The sequence below is a fragment of the Micromesistius poutassou genome (assembly GCF_964030765.1).
Source record: "Micromesistius poutassou genome assembly, chromosome: 2".
Taxonomy (NCBI): Eukaryota; Metazoa; Chordata; class Actinopteri; order Gadiformes; family Gadidae; genus Micromesistius; species Micromesistius poutassou.
Window position 1 is genome coordinate 11,865,894 of NC_140272.1, and position 21,804 is coordinate 11,887,697.

The window sequence follows — 21,804 nt, forward strand, 5'->3', positions numbered from 1 at the left end:
TCTCTCTCTCTCTCTCTCTCTCTCTCTCTCTCTCTCTCTCTCTCTCTCTCTATTTCTGAACACACATCAAGTCAGTCGTAACATTTTGGCCCTGGCCGAAATGAGCCTGGGGTTGAAAACGGGAGAAAACGGCCGCACTGAGCCAAAAGGGGTTTATGTTTTGATTTAGTGTCTCTAAAGTGGTTGGTTTTTGCTCTAGGTGGAAGTACCGAAGACAAGCCTGCATGAAGGGAATGGAGAATAGTGCCCATTGTTTTGAGGTTACCATGGTCAAACCAAAAGAACTAAACCCAACCATCTGAATAGCATAAAGCTAATTGACCTCAAATGGCCTAGTTATAGTACTGGAATAGTTCTAGGTTTATGAGTCAATAAAGATGATTGTTGAGAATGGGGATATATTTTTGCAAGAAGCGAAGAATACCGTGAGCTTTGTCTACCTCCCTTCTTCAACCGAAGCAGAAGAAGGTTCTTTTTCACTGGCTACAGGAGATTTAGTATTGACTCTGCTGGATTTTTCTCCAAACATGTTGACTATATTGCAGTAATTTACTATGGATGAGGCAATGGTGAGACAACCGGTGACCTGCTGTGTAAATGCTTCCATACATAGATGTTTTTTCTCGACATGTGAGAGTTAACATACAAGTCCCTGTCAAAGCAGAATTGTGTATGATGAAGTGATCCATTTATATACAGACATAATACCCATGATTTAAGACTAATGAATGCGTGCAAGGTGCAATAAAGTAACTGTCTCTTTCGGTATTAAATCGCGCAAGTGACATGATTCGGTCACAGAAATACACACATCTGGACTTGATATTAGACTTGTCCGGTTTATGGCTGGTTGCAACGGCTTATAAAAGGAGAAATGACAGAATAAATGAAATAAGATTTTGTTTTAGAAGATATTGAAGGTGATATTGCATTTGTGTTTAACGTACTGGAGCCAGCGACTGACCTGAATGTTTTTCATAGTTATGTTTATGGATTCTTAGCCATCTTGTGACATGGCTAACTGTGTCAGGACATATCAAGGGACTGGTTCACATCTGAAAACGGTTACACCACACATCAGACAAATGGTCATGACAGTTACTGAAGTTACTCAATATAACAGCGTCAATTCACAGTCAACTATACAAATACATTAGTGGATGTTATGGCCATTTATAAAGGTCATCAAACCAAGAATTTATTAAATCATATTCATAAAAAAGGAAATTAAATACTACACATATTTGGCAGTTCCAAAGGACTGTAAAATTGACATTTAAAATCGTAGGCTCTTCAATGCTTAAAAAAGCAATGATGAAATATATACATTTTGTTGTCAGTTGGAATAGAGCCCCCTTTGTTGATCCCATGGGCTCCAAAAAGTCAGTTACGATTAAGACGTCAGGCTGCCATTTTGGTTTGATTGGCTGATGAAAGGTGTAATTTAGGACTGCCAGGACACCAACTTCAAAAACCGTGAATGCAACATTATAATGGAATGTGAAAACTGTCCAGAAGAGAAAAAAAAGGATGATATTTTCTATTGGCTTTAATTACAAAGAGGATCCCCTTTCATTGGCGGGCCCCATGCTGTCCATTTTTGAAGACCTTTGTGGAAAATTACTAAATCAAGCATATCCAGAACTGTTATATCTAGAGTTTCTTTGCATGAACAGTTTATGGTTACTTTTTTTTCAAACCTACAGTATCTAAGAATTTTAACTAAAGTTCTAAAATAATTCTTAGAAAAATATATCATTAAGTCAATTAATCCAAATTGGATTAAAATATATAAATCTGCACAATATAATGTAATCAAATGAATTGCCAACCAAAAGGAAATGACTACTATAACTGGTATTTGTTCTTCGGGGTTAAATGCAAAACAAATTAAAGTCAGTGATTTAAACCCTGAAACCCTTTAGCTACCTATAAATAAACAACATTTAAGAAATAAATTATTCTTAATCCTTTGAGTGGATAAATTGTGCCTGTAGCATTTTGGAAATTGGTAATGCCCTTTAAAATCAAACTACCTTATGGAAAAACGAATATATGAATGCAAAATCTCTACTCAACCTATGGGAATACACATTATTTGTTGTTGGTCAAAGAAACCAAGCAGCTAAGATGTTTTTCCATGAGTCAATTTCCAGAACATTAACAGAACAAGTACACGACCTTGCATGCAATGACTATGATCCATATGCAAACTGAGACCCTGGATATTACGCCTGATTGCAGAATGAACCACTGACTATTCTCTGACATGCAAACTGAGGCCCAGAGCTACAGTACACAACACAGTGCGCCTACTGTATTGTATGTCCGTCGGCATGTCTCATGTGTGGGACAGAAACATAACGGCCTCTAACACCATTTGACCCAACAAACAGAACAACATTTCATCAGAGAGAGAGAAAGCAAGAGCATGAGAGAGAGAAATAGATCATATGCCATGGGCCGACAGTTCAAGGGGACAATCTGCTCCGCCAATCTAACGTATGGGGCACATTTCTGGAGCCGTGGAGTATAATCCCTGAGAAGGCTTTTCTCCGAGGCACTCTCCATGTCGTCATACAGCTGATTTAGTAAAAAAGGGTCATTTTCATGTCTAAACTTCTCCCTTTAACCCCACCTGTCAGCTCCAGTAAGGCCGGGACTCTGACAAGACAGTAATGAGTGGAAAGAGGTGAGGAAAAGGCACAGTTTAAGGAGAATTGGGGCTTATCCAGCAGCCAATGGCTTATTTGTACGCCTACAGGGTGTGGCCGGTAGGCTTCCATCTCAAAGGCCAGCGCTCCCTCCCCTCTAATTGCCGTTCCTCAGATCCAGTGGCCTGACATTCCTTTCCTCCGACCAGTTCAAGTGACCACGGCCAAAGGATCCACTGATAATTACCATCAAAGGGGACAACACTATCTGGAACTGGTCTCTGGATTCAATTTTAAACACATCGCTGAATTCATTACCGCATTCATAAGAGCTTGGTATGCTACAGATGTAAAAAAAAAGAAAAGGAAGAAGACTCTGTGACCTCTTTGCTTATTGGACACCCAAATATCATTTCAGGGGATTGTTTTTCAGTTATAAATCATTTAGCACTTTACAATATGTAAAGCCCCCCACCCCCCCCCCACCCCCCGTCCAGAAGTGGTCTTCCGATCCATGACTGGACAGCTCCACATAGCAGGAGGGAGGTTGCATCCTGGGGCTACGGGTGCAGATAAGGTCCCCCCCTTGATAAGATCAAGCCCTGCGTCAAACAACCAGTAGATGAGACCGGGCGGAGATAAAGGGGCCAGGGCTGACGGCTCTGATAATAGAGAAGACAAAGAGAAAGTGGAGATTAAGGAGTTCTTTTTCAGGCGCTCAAGTGGACTGCCCAGAGGACACCAAAAAACATGGCTGATCTGTCAGTGACACGCACAGAATGGATACCATCAGCAGCAACGCTTCAGTCTCGCTCGTTGAGGAGAAAAGATAAAGAGCCTTGCATGTAAAGAATGCCAAGTCTGATTCTAAGTTTGATTTGCGGTTTTAGATAGACTGTATTGATTATATATATATATATATATATATATATATATATTTAGGATGGACCTTTAAAACATGGTAACATGGATACACTCCTTGCAGAGTATGCACAACCAATCCATTGTAACCTATTGATCGGCACCAAGATCCCCTAATGATTATGGTTATTTAGGACTTAGGAATTACCAGAGAGCGAGAGGACATGATGTTTGCATAAACCTTGAATTGGACACATCCCCATGTCATCATGGCAGTCTGGGCTAGCCGTTGTGTTCCTGCTACAGTTCATGAAAGGAGGCTCTCTTTTCTCAGGGAAAATCCTGAAAAAGCTGCTTCAGAAATCAATGCACAAGAGGGAGAGCTATAGCGGTGGAGGCTCGCTGGTGCCCAGCGAGGGAAGACAGTCACACTGCTCGACTGTAGCACAGTCTGGCACAACACTAACAAAGGAAATGAGCAAACCGCACAGCAAATAACAGTCTTTTATTCGTCACCCTGGGGCCCTCATCTCACATCTCGGTGCCAACACGAGTCACTTTAAAATAAACAGATTTATGAGAAATATTATGTACAAATTACTACATTCGTCTAGACTTGTTTTTTTCGTTTGCGTACGTTCGGTGTAGCCACGCAGTGTTTTTATTAAATATGGTTATTGTTGTATGTCAAAAATCCCCACTCTCAAAGTCACATTAAAATGAAAAGAGGTGAATCAGCAAGTTGACACCCCTACCCACAAAGTAAACTATACATGTGAAATGGACTGTGTTACAGAGCAAACAAGACAGCTTGTGCTGAAAGTGGTTAAACGTTCAAATAAATGGTAACTTAGATGTTAGAGTTCGACATTTGTATTCTGTGTGAATGTATATGTAAGGATTAACTATGACGGGAAGTCCCGTTAGTGGAAAATAATGTACGACCGAAGTACATTATTTTCTACCCCGGACTGGTTTATTCCACTCATACCAAAGTTACAAACAGTGATTATATATTAGTTACTTTCTACTTTATTTCTATTTGGAGCATATTGTTTTTGCGTTGTCAAGTAAACATCTGGTTGATAGTTGTACTCAACCATTGTTTTTAATGTTGGATTTGTAGCACATTGATTCAGAACGGTTAAAAGGCAGAGGTTTCCCGTCATTGAAAATGAATACGCACCCATGGAACCTCTTGATTCTGATCAATACACGTTCCAACAAGACACATCTTTTAATAGATCTGTTATAGATCTGCTACAAATTTAATTTAATTGTATGGTATACAAACGAGAAGGGAACCGTTTCTCCCCGAAAAAAACATTGTTTTCATAGAATCATATATTTATCAAGCAGATGTTTGCTTGAGTTTGCAGTTGAAAGCAACAAATATCAAATCATTGTTGGTAACTGGTATAAGCAGAAGAAACCGTCCTATTGTTGGTAAATAATGTGCGCAGAGGTGTTGGTGGGCCATTCCATACTTCTTAACTGCCCTTCCTAAGTGATCTTAATGTTTATGGCCACGGTACTACCAAATTTAGCCTTTATCCATCAGCATTGTCCAAATGTTGGGGATAATTTGTCATTATCCTGTAGCTTTGAGGTGCTTGCACAACACCCAACAACGGAATGCTGGCTCGGGTTTGCCAACACAGATTCAACATGTTTGCTAACCAAAATGTAATCTGACAAACTGCCACCAACAGGTTTCGGAAACCGGCACAATGTTGGTGAGTGTTGGCATTTGTTTTGTGTGTAAAAAATGTACTGGTATGCAGTAAGATTTAGAAATTAGATATATACATATAGGATATAATATTTCTGTCCTGAACTTAGATAAGACAAATGCCTTTTTAAGTCATCAGGTTATTGTACACTATACAACTACACAGAAGGCAATGCTGAGGAAATTCAAGGCAATTTGATTGATTAGGATTTTGATATTTGGTAAAAATAAATAAATAAAGTTGGTTCAGAAAGGTGTAAATAAGGATGGAAAAAAGCATATTGGACTGGCAGCAATTTAGTAAAAATAATGTAAAATCGACTCTACAAAGTTAGAAAAAAAAAACAAATAAAAGAAACAAAAGAACAAAGACAAAGATCACAGAAGTTACAACTTAAAACTAGAAATTATTTAATATATCTACTTCTTCTCATTCTTTCTTTCTCATACGTACACACGCAAAAAGACACACAAACACACACACACAATAAGCATTACTAGATACCTTGTTTAAACATCCATACTAAGCACTGACAGTAAATCAAATGTAAACTATGGACGCGCTTTGGGGATTATTTAAATAAGAAACTTAAGGACTGGCGCCATACTAAATGAGCACACCTACTTCACAGTATTTCTGATGGTCGTGTTCCAGAAACGGCCACACGTTAATGTGATATATCCTCTTTAACACTGATCTTTCGAATACACATCATTCTGCCTTTTCAGCAGCTTAATCTTAAGAGAATAATACTCCTCTTGAAGCTTGAGGACAGCCTCTTGTCTTCGAAGGACAGACATCTCCAAATCCATTCGCTCTTGCAACGTGGTGTGCTGTGAGGTGTGCGGTGACGCCGGTGTACTGATGACACGAGGCAAAGTCAAAGGCGCCGACGGCATTGAAGGAGTGTTGACGGTCATACCGTGATTGCCTATGTTCATCACGGGAGAATGGTGGACGCTGTTATAAAAAGACACCTTTTGTTCCTCGGGAGAGTCGAATGGATCACTGAGGCGTATCGTCGCGGACTCGTTGCACGAATGATGGCCGTTCTCCGTTAGAGGTGTGTTACAAAGATTGCTTTCTTCGTCAAAGCTGAAATCAAAGAAGGACCAATTTAGCATTTAAGTGGCAGTTGTGGTGTTGATACACAAATAATCAAATATAAAACACAATGAGCACAGTGACCTCATTGCTTATTGGACACCCAAATATAATTTCAGGGGAATTTTTTTCAGTTATAAATATTATATTTTAGTCCTTTACAGGATGTAAAGCTATGACTACAGTCAAAATTTAAAAAAAAATGAGTTTTCAACATTATATATATATATATATATAAGTGCAATTACGCAATCATGCTACTATGACAAGGACAAGCAACGACGAGTCCTTCACTGTATACTGTTTGCTTATTAGAAATCAGCTCATGTAGCAACCGTCGGGAAATCCTTCTGGGATCTAAGCGGTCTCCATCTTTCCAATGCAACTCCAAGACGTACCAGTGTTTAAGCAAGGCTCTGGTCATGGAGCTTCGTCGAAAGAGGACAAGGCTTATTAGGTCGCTAGAATCTAGTACAATCTATAGTACAATCTAAAGTTTATTATGTTTATTTACTTGCATCTGTGGCTGCAGCACACTTAGGGAATCAAAACACACAGGCCAGAACAAAAACAAACATTCCGACCCGGCAAAGAAATTTCCACAGAGAACATACTGGCTGTAGCATTGTTGTTGACATGATGATATCATGTCATGTCATGATATCATGGTGATTTTATGATTCAATACATTATACCGTTCACACACCTTTAACATAAAAAATAACATGTATTTGCAAATAAAGATGCTGTATGAAAGTGCCACAACGGTTAGGTTGGAAAATGTTGAAGAAACAAGATGGGAAATACTAATACTATACTAATACTAATACTCGCCTCTTTAAAACTGTTCCATACCTTAGTGATACATTAAACGATGATAAACTATATTGTCATTTCTCATTGCATTCTGTAATTACATTTTTTTCATTCGTTTTTGAAAGATAGTTGGGCAAAACATATTTCACACTATTGTGTTCTATTGAGACAACTGAATGAGTATTATTTTGTAAATGTTGTGTACCTCTGTTGAGATTCGCTTAAAAGTAGAATAGAAGGATCTTTCATCTCCTCATCCATTCTGTCAGAGAGGTTCATCACAGAAAGCACAATCTGGGTGACATCACTCAACTGGGCAGGGGACAAGTCTTCACCTGTGAGAAAGACAAAGAAAAAATAGCATTTATTCAAGTATACCAAATAATGCCAAGCTGGAACCGATGTGCAACATGGACCTTGTAATACCACCATGTGTGAAGCTGTTATAAAAATACATCATATTTTGGTATATTCACCTATATGCATTCTTTGTCTTTTTATTTCATTTCTTGACTTTGCCAGCAAATTCTCCCATTTTTTGGTACAATCAGCAACTGTCCGCTGATATTGTGGGAAACCTATATTAATGGTATGGGCTATCTCTTCCCAAGCTTGTCTTTTAGCCAGTGATGTAACTCCAGCACTGCACTTCCTTCTGATTATCTCTTTCCGTTCTTCTATCAGCTGAGCAAGGAGTAGAGACTCTTCATCGGTCCAGTTAGGCCTTCTCATTCTCGCGTACATGCTTGACTGAGAGAAGGAGAAAGACGGCGAGAGCATGATAGATTAAGCAAACAGCAAAACCGTAATATGATTATATTAAAATGGGACATCTGATTAACGATGTGGAGCAACAGCAGTTAAGAATATATCTGCAACGAATCCCCAGGCTGCTGTTAGAGTAGCCTGCAATAGTCAGGAGTTATAGATTACTCCTAACTTATTATGACAAGATATTCTTCTGCTGTTGCTTTTGAAGATTTCTACGATTTCTAAGAATTATAAATGGCGCCAGCTCGAAATGCTCGCGGCAATTAAGCAAACATTCAATGACATGTACAACGATATAATATCACCCTCTATAGATTATACATACTGGTTGTTTAATAAACAAGTTAAAAGTAAAAATGCCGTTGTTCTAATCCTTAAATGTGTTGTGGTTCTCTCACTGTTGTCCTTACAGAACACCATGTCGCGGAGTGATGACGTAGCGCTCGGTGACGTGTCGGTTTGTTTACAGCTCTCAGGCTACAGCAAGATGGCTGTGGACATAACTTTACTTTTTAAAGCCAGTGTCAAAACTGTCAAAACCCGAAACAAGGCCATGGGAGTAGGGTTTGATTCTACCAAAGACGAAATATTCAAGCGGAGTAAAACAAAGCATGGATTCTCCCCCAAGGCTAAGGAGGTGGTAAGTTCAGTTGAGGGTTTCAAGCTACTGGATTGCTAGCATCTAATGTCGACTTAAACTTTACCGCTATGTGTCTTCTGCTGTGAATTACTTTGATTTCATCAGCCACTCAGGTCACACAACTTTGAGACCCAAAACATGAAACGGCTCAGAGAGGAACAACTCTTGGCTCGCTAATGGACCGTTAAACGTTCGCCACGTCTTCGCTAATGCTTAGCTTGAAGTTGTACACTTTACAACGAACAAACCATACAAATTAAAGGCCAGCCAAAATAAGATGACAAGTACGTGGAAGCGGGCATTCAATTACGTTTTTTGTGCGTCAAAAACAAACATTTTGGACACTTGCATGGGTTGAAAATGCATTGTGCTGTTCTTCTTAGGGCTACACGTGACAACTTAAGTTGTACAGCGATGCCTGCTCGCTTGTCATTGCTCTGTGACTGACTGACAGCAGGCTGCTGCTTGTGCTGTTTACTTTCACTATACGCGTCCAACATTGCAACTGGTCCACGCGGTTGAGATGCACTATTTAACACAAAGGCTGTATAAAAAAACAATACTTAATTAGACAGTAAGTTAACACCTCACACGTTTTCGGCAGGTAGATCCCAATAAGCTGATCTCCTTCTCCATTAAGCTCCTTTTTTATATAGCTCGCCTTATTTTTGTTAAACTATTAGAGAAATGTTTCTAGACACAATCATTTTTCCAATAATTGCAGTTAGCTATGCATTGATTTTATGTTAACCTATCAGCAGAGGCTGCCGCAGTGGCGTATTGCCCATGACACAATATTAATAAATCATTACATAGCACATGATTTCTTTTTCCATATGTAATATATCAGTGAATAATATGCTCATATACGTTTGTAATGCTTGCAAGGACCGAATGCAGCACATACTCTAATAGGTTTATTTTATTGGAAAATGAATAATGGTTGAGGTTCTACAAATGATTCATGCTTGCCAACCTGTTTGTGTGTGCATTTGTTTAACTTGATTCACTGTCAATCCTGTTTATTTGGTAATCACACCCAAGTTAGTGTTTAAGGAGATACAAAGGGTTCAATCAAACATTTATTTTGTGTAGGTGAATAATACCTCAATAGCACCTTTTCAGTGCCAAAACGGATTTTGAGTTTTCTATGGCTGCTTGATCCAATTCTTTTTTCTTCCCATTACCATCCAGTTGGGGCTAGTTAAGGTTAAAATAACGTGTTTTGTAACTTATTTAGTACCGTTGCGCAAGGTATCCGTGCATAGCCAAACCATTCTCTCTTTTCTCATTAGTTTGGGAAAGTTTGCTGTTGGCATTGTTTGTTGTGGGGTGTCGTTAGACCTTACTTTGCACCTGAGGGCTGTATTTAAAAAAAAAAAAAAAAAAAAATTGTCTGATTGGTACAGTGATCCTTGGTTGGAGCCAAAGAGATTACACGATTGGTCAGAAATGAGCCGGGAGCAGTTTAAAGTTTGCCCCCAATAGCTGACTGATGGCTATGGAAGGATTTTCAAGAGTAAATAATAGCTCTGAATCCTACGTCCAGCCCTTTTTAAGTAAAGAGCAGAGTCTGCATCGGCTTCACTACATTTTACAGGGTGGAAGAAAACTACTACTATGAGGCCCCTACAAAAGGCTCTGCAGTGCTGATCATAGGATTTTCTTTTAAGGCAGGGTGAGGTGTTTTCATAGGCTCCCAGTCCCAATGCCATGTTTGCAATAAGTTGTGAAGCAGCATAACACATTTTGCCTCCTAACTGTGATGCACATTATAGAATGTGCAGACAGAGGGCACTGGCATCTGACAGCTCATGTCATGAATCCAAACTCCTTTAAAGGCCCTAGTCTGCATTTCCTTGGGGAGATGGTGCCTTCAAAGGATACCTGATGTCTGCATTGAGGGCCGGCCAAGTCACAGCGGCTCCCACACAACCAGGCTTTTGTCACGCACTGCTCACCCTTGTTGCACTGATATTGGAAATGGTGGTTTAATAAAAGCAGAGAGATGCTGATTCAAAGAAACTCTAACCTTTCCTGTGGTGCTTGCCCTCTACCCACCTCCCCCCCCCCCCCCCCCCCCCCCAATGCCGCTGGCTTCTGATATCATCTCCAACCATCTCGGTAAACTGGCGTTGGGAGAAATTGAAATTGCGAGTTTGGAATGTTCTGACTGCCTACAGTTATGTTGTGGTTTTCATCCACCTCTCTTCCTCTCCCACTATCCATTCGTCCCTCTGCACCACTTGAGATAGCCTTTGTGTGTGTGTGTGTGTGTGTGTGTGTGTGTGTGTGTGTGTGTGTGTGTGTGTGTGTGTGTGTGTGTGTGTGTGTGTGTGTGTGTGTGTGTGTGTGTGTGTGTGTGTGTGTGTGTAAGCCTGCTCTTCGCATGTATAATTCCATAAACATGCTGCAATAACATTTTCTTTCGTCTCTCGAACAATTTTGGGGAGAAAGTCGATCCTCCCAAGAGCCAGTGATTAAAGGTGGAAGATCAAAACAAAGAAAATATTAAATTAGGTCCCCAGTAACAATGTTGACGGCCGGCGCCTAATGCACAACAGATGTGGGTTTCCCTTCAAGACATGCACAGCTCCCCCCTCCATGCAGTTCCCACTGAATCTCCAAAAAAACAGATAAAAAAAAAAAGACATCAAAGAATGAGAGAATGCATAAAAGCTCCCTCTCACTCTCTCAACCGCTCTCTCTCAAAATGATAATATCATTGCATGGAACAACGTGATGTTTCTAGGCGCCGCTGAGCCATGCTGATTGGCTCATAACAGGCCCGATGTTTGCAGGGGGTTGTTTGGTGCTGGGGAATCTTTTCCATGTCTAGAGGGGTCCCCCTTGGCCACTGTGATCTCCATTTCACTGCTCACCTCCTCTCTTTTCCGCAGCAGGCTGCCCTTCTCGTGTTTTAAATGTGTAAAATTGTTAAATTGTGTGTAGAAAATAGTGCCTGGCTTCCCACTGAGCCTGTAGCAGCGGTAAATTGGCTCTTTCTCACAGTGTTTTCTTTGAAACCCTCAAGAATGTGGCTGTTAGCCAGAAGCTAAGAGTATGTAATGTTACTCATGGGGAGGGATGTTTATAAGGGGGGCTCCGTTCCACAAGGAAAGTTTGAAAATTCAAATGACAATGTCACGTATTCTTAAAATATTGAGTTCAGATTTAAGAAAGCGGTTCATTTGATGTTTTGCTTTCTTTTTTTTTTTGCAGTAATGGTTAACATCCCGGAGCTTAAAAGCTATTAAAATAATCCTGAAGAACTCTAGATATGATCTTGGAAAAAGCTTTTTGGAGAATTGTTGCAAACCACATAGTCCTACAAAATGGTGAACTTTCTGTTGCCTAATATACTGTACTAACACAATACAATACATATGTTCTTATTGAGTTAGTTTGAGGTTGAACCGGATTCTACTTAAGCTATTTTTTTGTGAGAGAATCAGTGCCAATTGACAGCTCAGGTTTATAGGCTAAAATGTTTGGTTTTCCAAAGCCCTTATTTTTTAAGTTTTTAAAGTAGATTTTGATGGCTTCTTCATGAATACTTTGGGAATTGTAGACTGGCTTTGGAGGGTTTGGGTAGCATGGAGGGTAGGGTTTATTACACATTTGAACGATTACCTGATGTTTGTTTGTGTGTTGTTGAAGTGGTTGCTTGGCCTGTCAAATGGTTGTTAAATATACCAGGGTTTGGTGAAGCAATTGAAGCCAAGAAATATTTTTGACTGAAAGTGATTCAAATGCATTATACATTTTTTCTTTTTCTTCTATTTATTGAATTGTAGCATAAAGCTGAATATTTGACAACATATTGATTGTTTACCTATAATGCTATATATAGTGCTATAATCCTTTGGTTTAGGACGGGACTGCCTTCATTATTATACATCCGTCCACACATTCAGACACCCCACTGTTATGGTGGTTGTTGTGTATGTCGCGATTCAAAGAAAGAGGCCACTTGACCAGTAAAGGTTCTTTCAAATGATTGTGCTCCGCACTTAGACCTAGCAGTGAAGAATAGGAGTCAAAGTTGATTGTCTAAGAAAGGTTAGCAATTAAAGTATCAACGTCGACTGTCTGCAATTAAGGTACATGTTTGACACAGTGCCATCTTCATAGACTGCCCGTGACCTGCCAAGCAGGTTAGCTACCTTGCGTGACCCTGCAGGCGCTGATCACATGTTCATTTAAGGTTTTAAGGTCTTGGAGCAATCATCATATAATGACAAATCATGTCACGATAAATTACTAGGCAATGACCCAAAAAACCAATGCTACCATCATAATAACTAATTCCATGCTCGTATGATTCCAAAATGGAGGCAGTCAATGCAATGCACAAGCTATACACAAGATAGGGGACAATGCATAGTTAATACATTTTTGTGATTCTCATATTTATATATGGAAATGGTTTGCAATTAGAAACTGGATGTGTATATATTCTGTATATATACATATACATACATTGTGCTTTTGATATCCAGCATAGTTTTTAAACTCCTAGATCAGGAACTGCTGTGGAAGGCATCCTTGATTCCTTGATCCTTCTAATCTTTTTATAATTAAAAATAATAATAATACATATCTCTGGATATCGACAGACTGAGACCACTTTTTTGGGGAAACGTATAAAGGGTCATATAAATGAATATGATATGTCAGTGCACTTTACCTTTAATTCTGTAATAAAATGCACAGTGTATGTAATATATGGCATGTGTTGGCGTGCACACTCTTTAATATTTTTTTTTACTGAAAGCCTCAAGTGAAACTGAAGCAAGCATTAGGGTTGTCCAAACATCCAGCAATCAGCTTAATTCTGTAGCTTGTTAGTCGTGTTAGTCATTAAACATTTAGGCATCGATGAAAGGAATCGTTAAAGGTCACAAGAAGTTGCCAAGATTAGCCTAAGTCCAAGCCAAATCCAGTTGGACAGTTTTATAACGGTTACATGCTGGTTTATTTTTCTCTGTTTCTCTCTCTGTATTAAAACGCCTGAATCTGTAGAAAGATCTTTCTCATCGTCTAGTTAAAAACTTGTTGTACAGCTTGATTGTTAACACGCACAATTGCAGTATATTAATATGTGTAGATGCGTCCTTGCGGCCTATATCTATTCATGAAAGCATCCTTATAATGTCAATTTGCTCCTATTTTCAGCAAGCAAACCCGTGGTAATGAAATCAACATGTTCTCATCTGTTCTCCCACAGGCAAGCATCTCAAACAGCAGATTGGTTTGTCTATGGTACACAAAGCTCGTATGACGCAGAGCCCGCCCCCCCAGTCACATCAGGACGCTCATTATGAAAGTCTTGTCGGTTTACCTGGATTTGGCTAAACAAAGAGGGCCAGCCTCAGCTATCCCTGAGACTTTGGAGTCTTTACTGCTGCTCTATCATAGTAATCCCCCCCCCCCCCCCTCAAACGTGATGGTTTCAGCCGCAGCTGGAGGCTAGCTAGCTAGGGCTGGGGGGTGAAAGTGATGAGGTGAAGTGAGGGTCCTTGATGCTGCTGCTGCTGCTGATGATGATGATAACATTAGATGTGGCCCGGCAGACTGTCTCCGTCCTCATGTAGTCACCACTAGAGCGTGTGCACACACACACACACACACACACACAAACACACACGGAACGGCTACCCTCCCTTTATGTGTGAATAACACAATACTCATAGACATACACTCAGACACGCACACGCACACACAGTGCACCACAAGGACCCCCTTCCTCATTGTTGGGGAATTACTTGCTCTTTAGGGTCTTACGTTACAAGAGCAATTGATCCCACTGACCCCCTGCAAGCCCTTGAGGTTGTGCTGGGAATCTGAGCCCCAATGTATACACACAGGAGACGGCTCAGCCCCCTGTGACATGGCTCCCTTGCTCTCTGGCTCCCTGAGTCAGCACCTTCCAACCCTGTGGCCTTAGCACTGCCTGCTGGAGGAGTCTGTGTAGTGCGTCGACACGCGGGGCTTTGCGGTGCCCGTAACTCCCATGATCTTATACGCATATTTAGATGCTTTTGAGCAGTGCAGCTGTAGGTCGTTCCTATTGTTTTATGATGGTTTTACATGAGGAGGAGCACTTTAGGCCAGGTCCTTGATAGGTTTTTTTAATACAAAGGAACATAAAAGCTTTCTTGCCGAACAATCCAGTGAGGTTTGACAGAAAGCAAATCCTTCTTATTTATTTTTTTTTCATTTCTTTTTTACAGCCCTTCAACCGACATCGCTTCACTTCTGACCTTGAAACAAGCTGGAGTGCTCGGAACAACATTTAAATCCTGACCTCTAATAATTGTATTATTACAAGAGGTGCCTCGACAGATTTCTCTTTTCGTCCGCCTCTGGCCTCCCGGAGCAGCACCCCCCCCCCCCCCCCCCCCCCCCGTATATCACTGTACCACTATTGCCTGTCTGGAAAAACGAGATCTCAATTACGTCCACGAGCTGTTGGGCTCGTGGATCTTGACACCCATTTCTCAGACACGGTGCGAACACAAAACGCTGTTGTTTTGTCTCCTCCGAGAAGCAGAGACGCTATTAGACTCTGGCTCATGTTACCCCTTACAACTCAAAAGGGGGCAGGCAATTTGATAATTGGGGTTATTAGACCCGAAAAACAAGACTGCGGGTCGAAGACAGCGTTGCCGCGCCATCAAAATAAACAAGACTGCCAGTCGACGACAGTGTGGCTGTCAAAATAGCCTCACACCCAGGGGGAGGCGGGTGGGGGGGGGGGCGATCCTGTCTCACACTCACACACTCGCACACTTTGTGTCACATTTTCAGACCTTGCACTTGTCTAAAAAGTCCTGTCATTCTCCGAATCCCAACAGAGCCAGCCGTGTCCGTCGCCTCTTCTCACACACCGGCACCGTCGCTGCCAACCCCGCCCCCAGAACGGACAGGCGTCCCTGTCTGCTCCTCAGTGTTTGACTGAATTACAGGAGCAAATATTGGATTAAATAGAGTTTCCTCTGGTTTCCGTATACACAAACACACTCGTGGCCCGTTTTTCTCCAGGATAAACGCTAAACGGATGAATGTTTTTTTTAAAGCCTATTAGAGATTTTTCTGAGACGATTCTGAATGGCAACCAGCAGACGCGCGCCTATTTACAAGTGCTTTCTTGACAAGGAAGTCACTAGTTTGTTTGCTGTATGTCCGAGGGCAAACACATCGTCGAGGGTAAACAGCGAGGACGCAGTGCGAGATCGATGGGACACGGTTGCTTGTGACAGTAAACAAATAGGAATAGCCACATTGACTTTGGCTTTGGCTTTTAGGTAAATGGGACAAGATGGCTTCCTGGCACACCTTTTTTAAAATCCTTCTTTATTATTTTTTTAAAGCCACGCTGACACTGCCAAAATACCCGAGACATATCGGAGGCATGGCATTTAAAGTGCACCCCTGCCAAAGACATCACTTGACATGTATAGAACCGGTTAGTAATGCCACTCTTCTCTTCCTCCTGGCAGATCACCAACATCACTAAACTGAAGGACTTTCTGCTGCAGCACAGGAAAGACTACATCAATGCTGGCAGGTATGCGTCTTCCTCCCTCCGCCCTCTAACCGGGAGCGCCGCCTGGCATTGCACCCACTGTACAGAATGGTTGCCACCGTTTACCATCATCCAGAGCCATGATCCCTGCGCAACGACCGTCCAACAGAGCGCTATGCTGGACTCTTCGTAAAAGGCCATGAAGGAAGCTGTGTGTGTGTGTGTGTGTGTGTGTGTGTGTGTGTGTGTGTGTGTGTGTGTGTGTGTGTGTGTGTGTGTGTGTGTGTGTGTGTGTGTGTGTGTGTGTGTGTGTGTGTGTGTGTGTGTGGCATCATTGTAGGGGTACACGGGGCCGTTGGATGGCGTCTGAAGGTGGGCCTGCTAGTCGGGTGGTCCCTGGCTGCAGTCTCCAGTCTAATTGTCTGGAATAATTGAGCTGCAACCGAGGGGAGAGTGGCTCACGCCCTGGGACTAATCCTGGCCCTCCCTCCCTCCCTCCTTACCCCCGTCCCACTCCCGCCCTTCCTCCCTCCCGCCCTCCCTCCCTCCCTCAAGGCCCCTCTGTGCTTTGGAGTGTGCACGTGGGTGTGTGAAGGCACGTATGTTTTGTTAAACTGTGTTGATAAAGCTTTTAAACATAGCCATTAGGCTGTCATCAAAGTGTGTGGGCGGAGGAGGCCTTTTATTGAGATTGCGGTGTGGGAAAAGGTATCACGTCAGGCCTGGTTGGGGATTTTTGATGGTCTCGGTTTCAGTCAAGCATCTCATTCGGCCCAGTTTTGAACCAGATACTCCTGCCCTTGAGTACAACACAAAAGCAAAGAAATTATGTGTGTGTTAATATATATATATATATATATATATTTTTTTTTTTTTTTTTTTTTTTTTTTTTAGCTTCTTATACCCTTTAATGAAAAGTTTTTGACAATTTTTTTATTTGTACATATTTTTACATTGATAAATCTTTAAAGAAAGGAGGAAGTAGAGGGCTCGTTTGAACATGGAGAGGAGGTAGCCGATGATGTGATGTTCTGTAGGGTGATGCAACACACATTTAGAAGTTTGACCCTCACTCTTTTAAAACCCGGATCGCCTAAATCTATTCATGTTTCAATCAAAGACTGATTAGTGAAAACCACTTACAACATGATGTGATTATCACGTTCTCAGCCTCATCTCGTCGGACCTGACCCGTATGACGGACAGCGAGCGGGACCAGATAGACCAGGACGCCCAGATCTTCATGAGGACGTGTTCTGAGGCCATACGGCAGCTCCGCTCTGAAGGTGGGCCAGCAGTGTTTTCACCCTGGGCCGGTACACGAGGGTACCGCCAGGGGGATACTTGCCATTCATGTTCTTGAAATTTTAACATTTAACAATAATACAAAACTTTATGTAGATAATAAAAAATATATATATTCTTCAGTTATTTATGGTGTTTCACTTTATGCATTCCATCAAAGGTTTTTCCATTGATGTTTTGTGTTGATTTGTGTTAAATAAACATGCTATGCTGACTTGCTGCACTGTTTCCCACTGACCATAGCCTTCTTGCTGTAATGAGTGTGTATAAAGGGGGGGCTGGCATGTTTTTTTGCACACATGTGTGTTTATCTATTTTTTACCATTTGCACATGAAGTAGTTCACCAATAGCCTGGGAACCAGACACATCTTGCAAGCTCATGTTTCATTTGCTCTGCAGATAGGTCTGGCCTCCCCCTCCCATACACATTTCTTTCTGCCCGGTACGAAATAGGCCGACCAATCACAACCATTTATCGAACGTGAGGCGGGATAAATACGATGGCGGTGCAGGCGTGCAATAGGGGCATTAAACAACAACAGAGATGGCAGCCACTGCTGTAAAACGGTCTGTTAATTACGCTATGGGGACGGTATTAAACAAACTGGACACTGGTATATTTTAACAGACAACTGCACGGAAAGTTTTTGTTGAGAAGGAATGTTTTTCGTCGCTCAGTACTGCGTCATCCGTTTCATTTCTATGATTGGTTGTAGGCCTATCCAATTGTGTCCAATGGCATTTTGGTCTGCGCCCATTAGTGAGGCCCTTTGGAAATCTAAAATGAACAGAGAGGTTCCAGACTAATTGCTGTTTCAATTCGTCTGGCGATGCCAGGCTAGTCCACCAAAGGTCTTGATGGCGATTCAAAGGTTGGGAACTACTGGGCTAGCATAGCACAGCACAAGTTAATGAGTCTCTTTGCTTCATTCTTACTTGCAGCTGCATCTCTGTCCAGAGTGTTACAAAATGTACAGAATGTAACATGTTGTCCTTTTTGTTGTTGTTGGCTCCTGTTAGCTGAGAAGCAAGTGTTGTCTGCTCAGATGAAGGAGCACAGGGCAGCAGTACTGGACCTCGTTGATATGTATCTCAGAGGTGAGTTCGGTTCACTTCACTCAAACTATCCATAATAATACTCTTGGTAGGATGTAGTGGGCTTAACAGGGATTTCACTACAACCACCTTACAGTGTACGACATGTGGCTTCATTGTGTCTCCCCTGATGTATTCCCTTCAAGGCGTGTGCAAGATTTACTCTGAGCAGAGGGCCATCCGAGTCAAGAGAGTGGTGGACAAGAAGAGGCTGTGAGTACCGCTTGGTGCGTCATCGCTCGACGGTGGAAGCCGAACTCTCCACAGACCACACCTGACGCCGTGATGTCATTCCCCAGGTCCCGACTGGAACCCGAGCACCAGGGGAGGGCCGAGAAGGTGGCCTTGCCTGAGCCCACTGAGGAGAAGACCCCGGTGGTCAAGGAGGACGGCTCCGGTAGGTCTGCTTCCATCCCAGACTCTCCATGTGATGTTCACAATGCTCAGACCGACCACCTGGTTGCAATAGTGACATTAGGGTTAGGGTTGCGGTGACGTGTGTCTCCGCCGGTTACCGGTTCAGATTTAGATTTCAGGGATTCTAGGTATTCTTATTCAGTGTCACATTCACTCGTACGATTAAAAATAAACTTTGTTTATTTATGGTGTCCAACTCTGGGGGTGGGGGGGTGACTTCCATGAAGTCGCCGGCCAACACATGGTGGAATGCAGAGGCCGAGGCGTGGATCCATAGTCTGTTCAGACTGCCCTCTCGATCGGTCATAAGACACATATTTGTGTGGTTCGTAATCAATTGACGCATCTTAAATGCCAAGTGTGAACGGAGACCGTGGAAGGCACGCAGTATCCCGGGCCGCACAATGGAAGCTTTCTTTCACTCTCAAGGGCAAGAGACACGCTACTCCGTCGCCACGTATGAAAGCCATGGGCATGTCATCTCTGGCGTGGAGGGATGCGTGTGAGCCGGAGTATGTTCTTGGAGCGCGGATGAGCAGAAAAGCTCCAAGATCATATCCGTCTAATGCATGCAGTAGTGTGGACTGTGTTTGAGGAAGATTATACACTCAACTTCTTCATCTTACCATCGTTATGTTTGTACGATTTGAGAGGAATTTGAGATAATTGTGAGTGTAGCGATTTATGTCAATATTTTCAAATGAGAAGATCCTTTTGAGCGTGATGATTGTTTTTGAGATGATAAAGTTGATGAATTTGAAATGTGTGTGAGAGTTCAGTCTGGCTTATTTTCTCTCTCTCTCTCTCTCTCTCTCTCTCTCTCTCTCTCTCTCTCTCTCTCTCTCTCTCTCTCTCTCTCTCTCTCTCTCTCTCTCTCTCTCTCTCTCTCTCTCTCTCTCTCTCTCTCTCTCTCTCTCTCTCTCTCTCTCAGAGAGGAGCATGTCGGAGCTGCTGGACAACAGTGTGAGCCCCTGGGAGGACAGCCGAGCGGAGGACGAGCTCTCTCCAGAGGAAATTCAGATGGTGTGGCAGCCTGTCCAGCAGCCCTGCATACACTTTCAACCACTGAGCTGCTACAATAACCTGCTTTGTATCTCTATCTCCAGCATCAGGCCAATATGAGTTGTATATGTGTCAGGATTATAATTGGGCATAAACAGCCCAACCTTGTTCGACCGAAAAAAGATTACTCAGACAGCTGACTGAGCCTTTACACACGTTGCTTCCAGGCTAAAACTCATTTTTAAATGGACACTCCTTGAATTCAGTCTGGTTAAGTGAGCTCCACCTCACACCAATTAGTGTTCAAGTAAGGCCTTATAGTTAAGGCAAGGCCCTACACAGTTGGTCCTCTGTGCTCCAAAATGCACTTTAAGATATCTATTGTCTGTCGTGTGCAATCCCTAATTATTTTCCCATGTCCTCCATTCAGTTTGAGCAAGAGAACCAGCGGTTAGTGAGCGAGATGAGCAGCCTAGTGGATGAAGTGAGGTGAGAAGTGTTTGAGTCATCTGAAAGACGGCAAGGCTATTCTGTTGGTTTGACAAATCAATCAACTTCCAACGTGCTTTCAGGCAAATTGAGGGCAAGGTGGTGGAGATCTCTCGACTCCAGGAGATCTTTGCTGAGAAGGTCCTCCAACAGGTGAGTTCTTCAGGAACAAGTTCTAATACGTGAATATGCTTGTACAGGTACACGTGGATGTTTATGTATGCATTTCTTCCCCAGGAAACAGAGATAGACAATATTCACCAGTTAGTCGTGGGCACGACAGAAAACGTCAAAGAAGGGAACGAAGACATTAGAGAGGTGAACAACCCTACGTTATAGTCCTCATCAATCATCCGTATCAGCCGAGAGATCTTGTGTTGCAACTAGCAAAGTTCACCTTGTCCACATTTTTATGAAATTATTAATCAACCTACAGAAGGTTAGGTACAGGTTTTCATGTTGGAACTCGTGTCTCCCCCTCACTCTCTCTCTGTGTCTCCAGGCCATTAAAAACAACGCTGGCTTCCGCGTGTGGATCCTCTTCTTCTTGGTCATGTGCTCCTTCTCCCTGCTCTTCCTGGACTGGTACGACAGCTAATACCTCCCTGACGTCTGATTGGACCCCACACCACACAACAGGAAGTGGACATTCCTGACCTCCTCGCCTTGTCTGTTTTGTTCAGCTAACACTTCATGTGTAATAATGTCTTAAAGACCCAATGGACCCAAATGAAGATGATCAAGTTGGTGTGCATGAAATGCAGTTTGTAACCACGCGCTGGGGCCACAGTCTCGTCTGTAGCTGTAAAGTGGCAGCTTCCATGTAATACAGCACTGTATCCACTAGAGGGCAGCAAGCCTACTGGGTTGAATGTGCTCTGTCCACTTTTCGTTTTGAGTAGTGGCGGGACAATCATTGTCTTTTAAGCCACTTCAGTGCTTGCAAATTAATTAAAGGAAGCAATTGTTGAAAAGACAGAGGGTTCAGTTGGTTGTGTCTTTTTTATTATTGCCTCCAATGTATTAAAGGATACTATGTAGACTTGCATTGTTTGGGCTAATAATGATTAGGATTCATCAAGAGAACTCTTTTTGTAATCGGACCTTGAACTTTTCGTGTCCCTCATTAACTTCCATGTTAGACTGAACTACCAAAACCCTGCAAGTCCAGGCTGAAATAAACCACCAAGAGCACCGTTGGTTGCTGCTGTTGAAATTGCACTGATCAACCACTTAACCCAATAAAAGCCTTAATGCTTCAAATTCTGCGTTGTGCTTGTTCTTCAAAATACATTTAACACAAACTCGAAAACATTAAAGTGGCCAGCTTCATTTGGGCTTCTATCAGCACAATGCATTGGTTTGTCCTTAAGAGCATTTTAAGG

At 42.2% G+C, this 21,804-nt stretch overlaps 2 protein-coding genes across 3 annotated transcripts; one reads left to right on the forward strand and one right to left on the reverse strand.

The window, feature by feature from the left end:
- Positions 1-4,115: 4,115 nt before the first annotated feature.
- LOC311338572 (uncharacterized protein) lies at positions 4,116-8,407 on the reverse strand. Of its 2 annotated transcripts, XM_084463867.1 has the most exons (4): positions 8,265-8,407; positions 7,645-7,918; positions 7,374-7,503; positions 4,116-6,343 (listed from the first exon to the last, which is right to left on the reverse strand). In XM_084463867.1, exons 2-4 carry the CDS (start codon positions 7,910-7,912, stop codon positions 5,935-5,937), a joined length of 807 nt encoding a protein of 268 aa, XP_084319993.1. In that variant the 5' UTR covers positions 7,913-7,918; positions 8,265-8,407; the 3' UTR covers positions 4,116-5,934. The 2 variants fall into 2 exon arrangements, with proteins under 2 accessions (XP_084319993.1, XP_084319992.1); XM_084463866.1 differs by having other exon boundaries at positions 7,645-8,407.
- stx18 (syntaxin 18) lies at positions 8,395-21,661 on the forward strand. The gene is made up of 11 exons (XM_084463868.1): positions 8,395-8,579; positions 16,085-16,152; positions 17,281-17,396; positions 18,437-18,514; positions 18,658-18,724; positions 18,811-18,908; positions 19,860-19,951; positions 20,361-20,419; positions 20,503-20,572; positions 20,657-20,737; positions 20,922-21,661. Exons 1-11 carry the CDS (start codon positions 8,427-8,429, stop codon positions 21,015-21,017), a joined length of 978 nt encoding a protein of 325 aa, XP_084319994.1. The 5' UTR covers positions 8,395-8,426; the 3' UTR covers positions 21,018-21,661.
- The last annotated feature ends 143 nt before the right edge of the window (positions 21,662-21,804 follow it).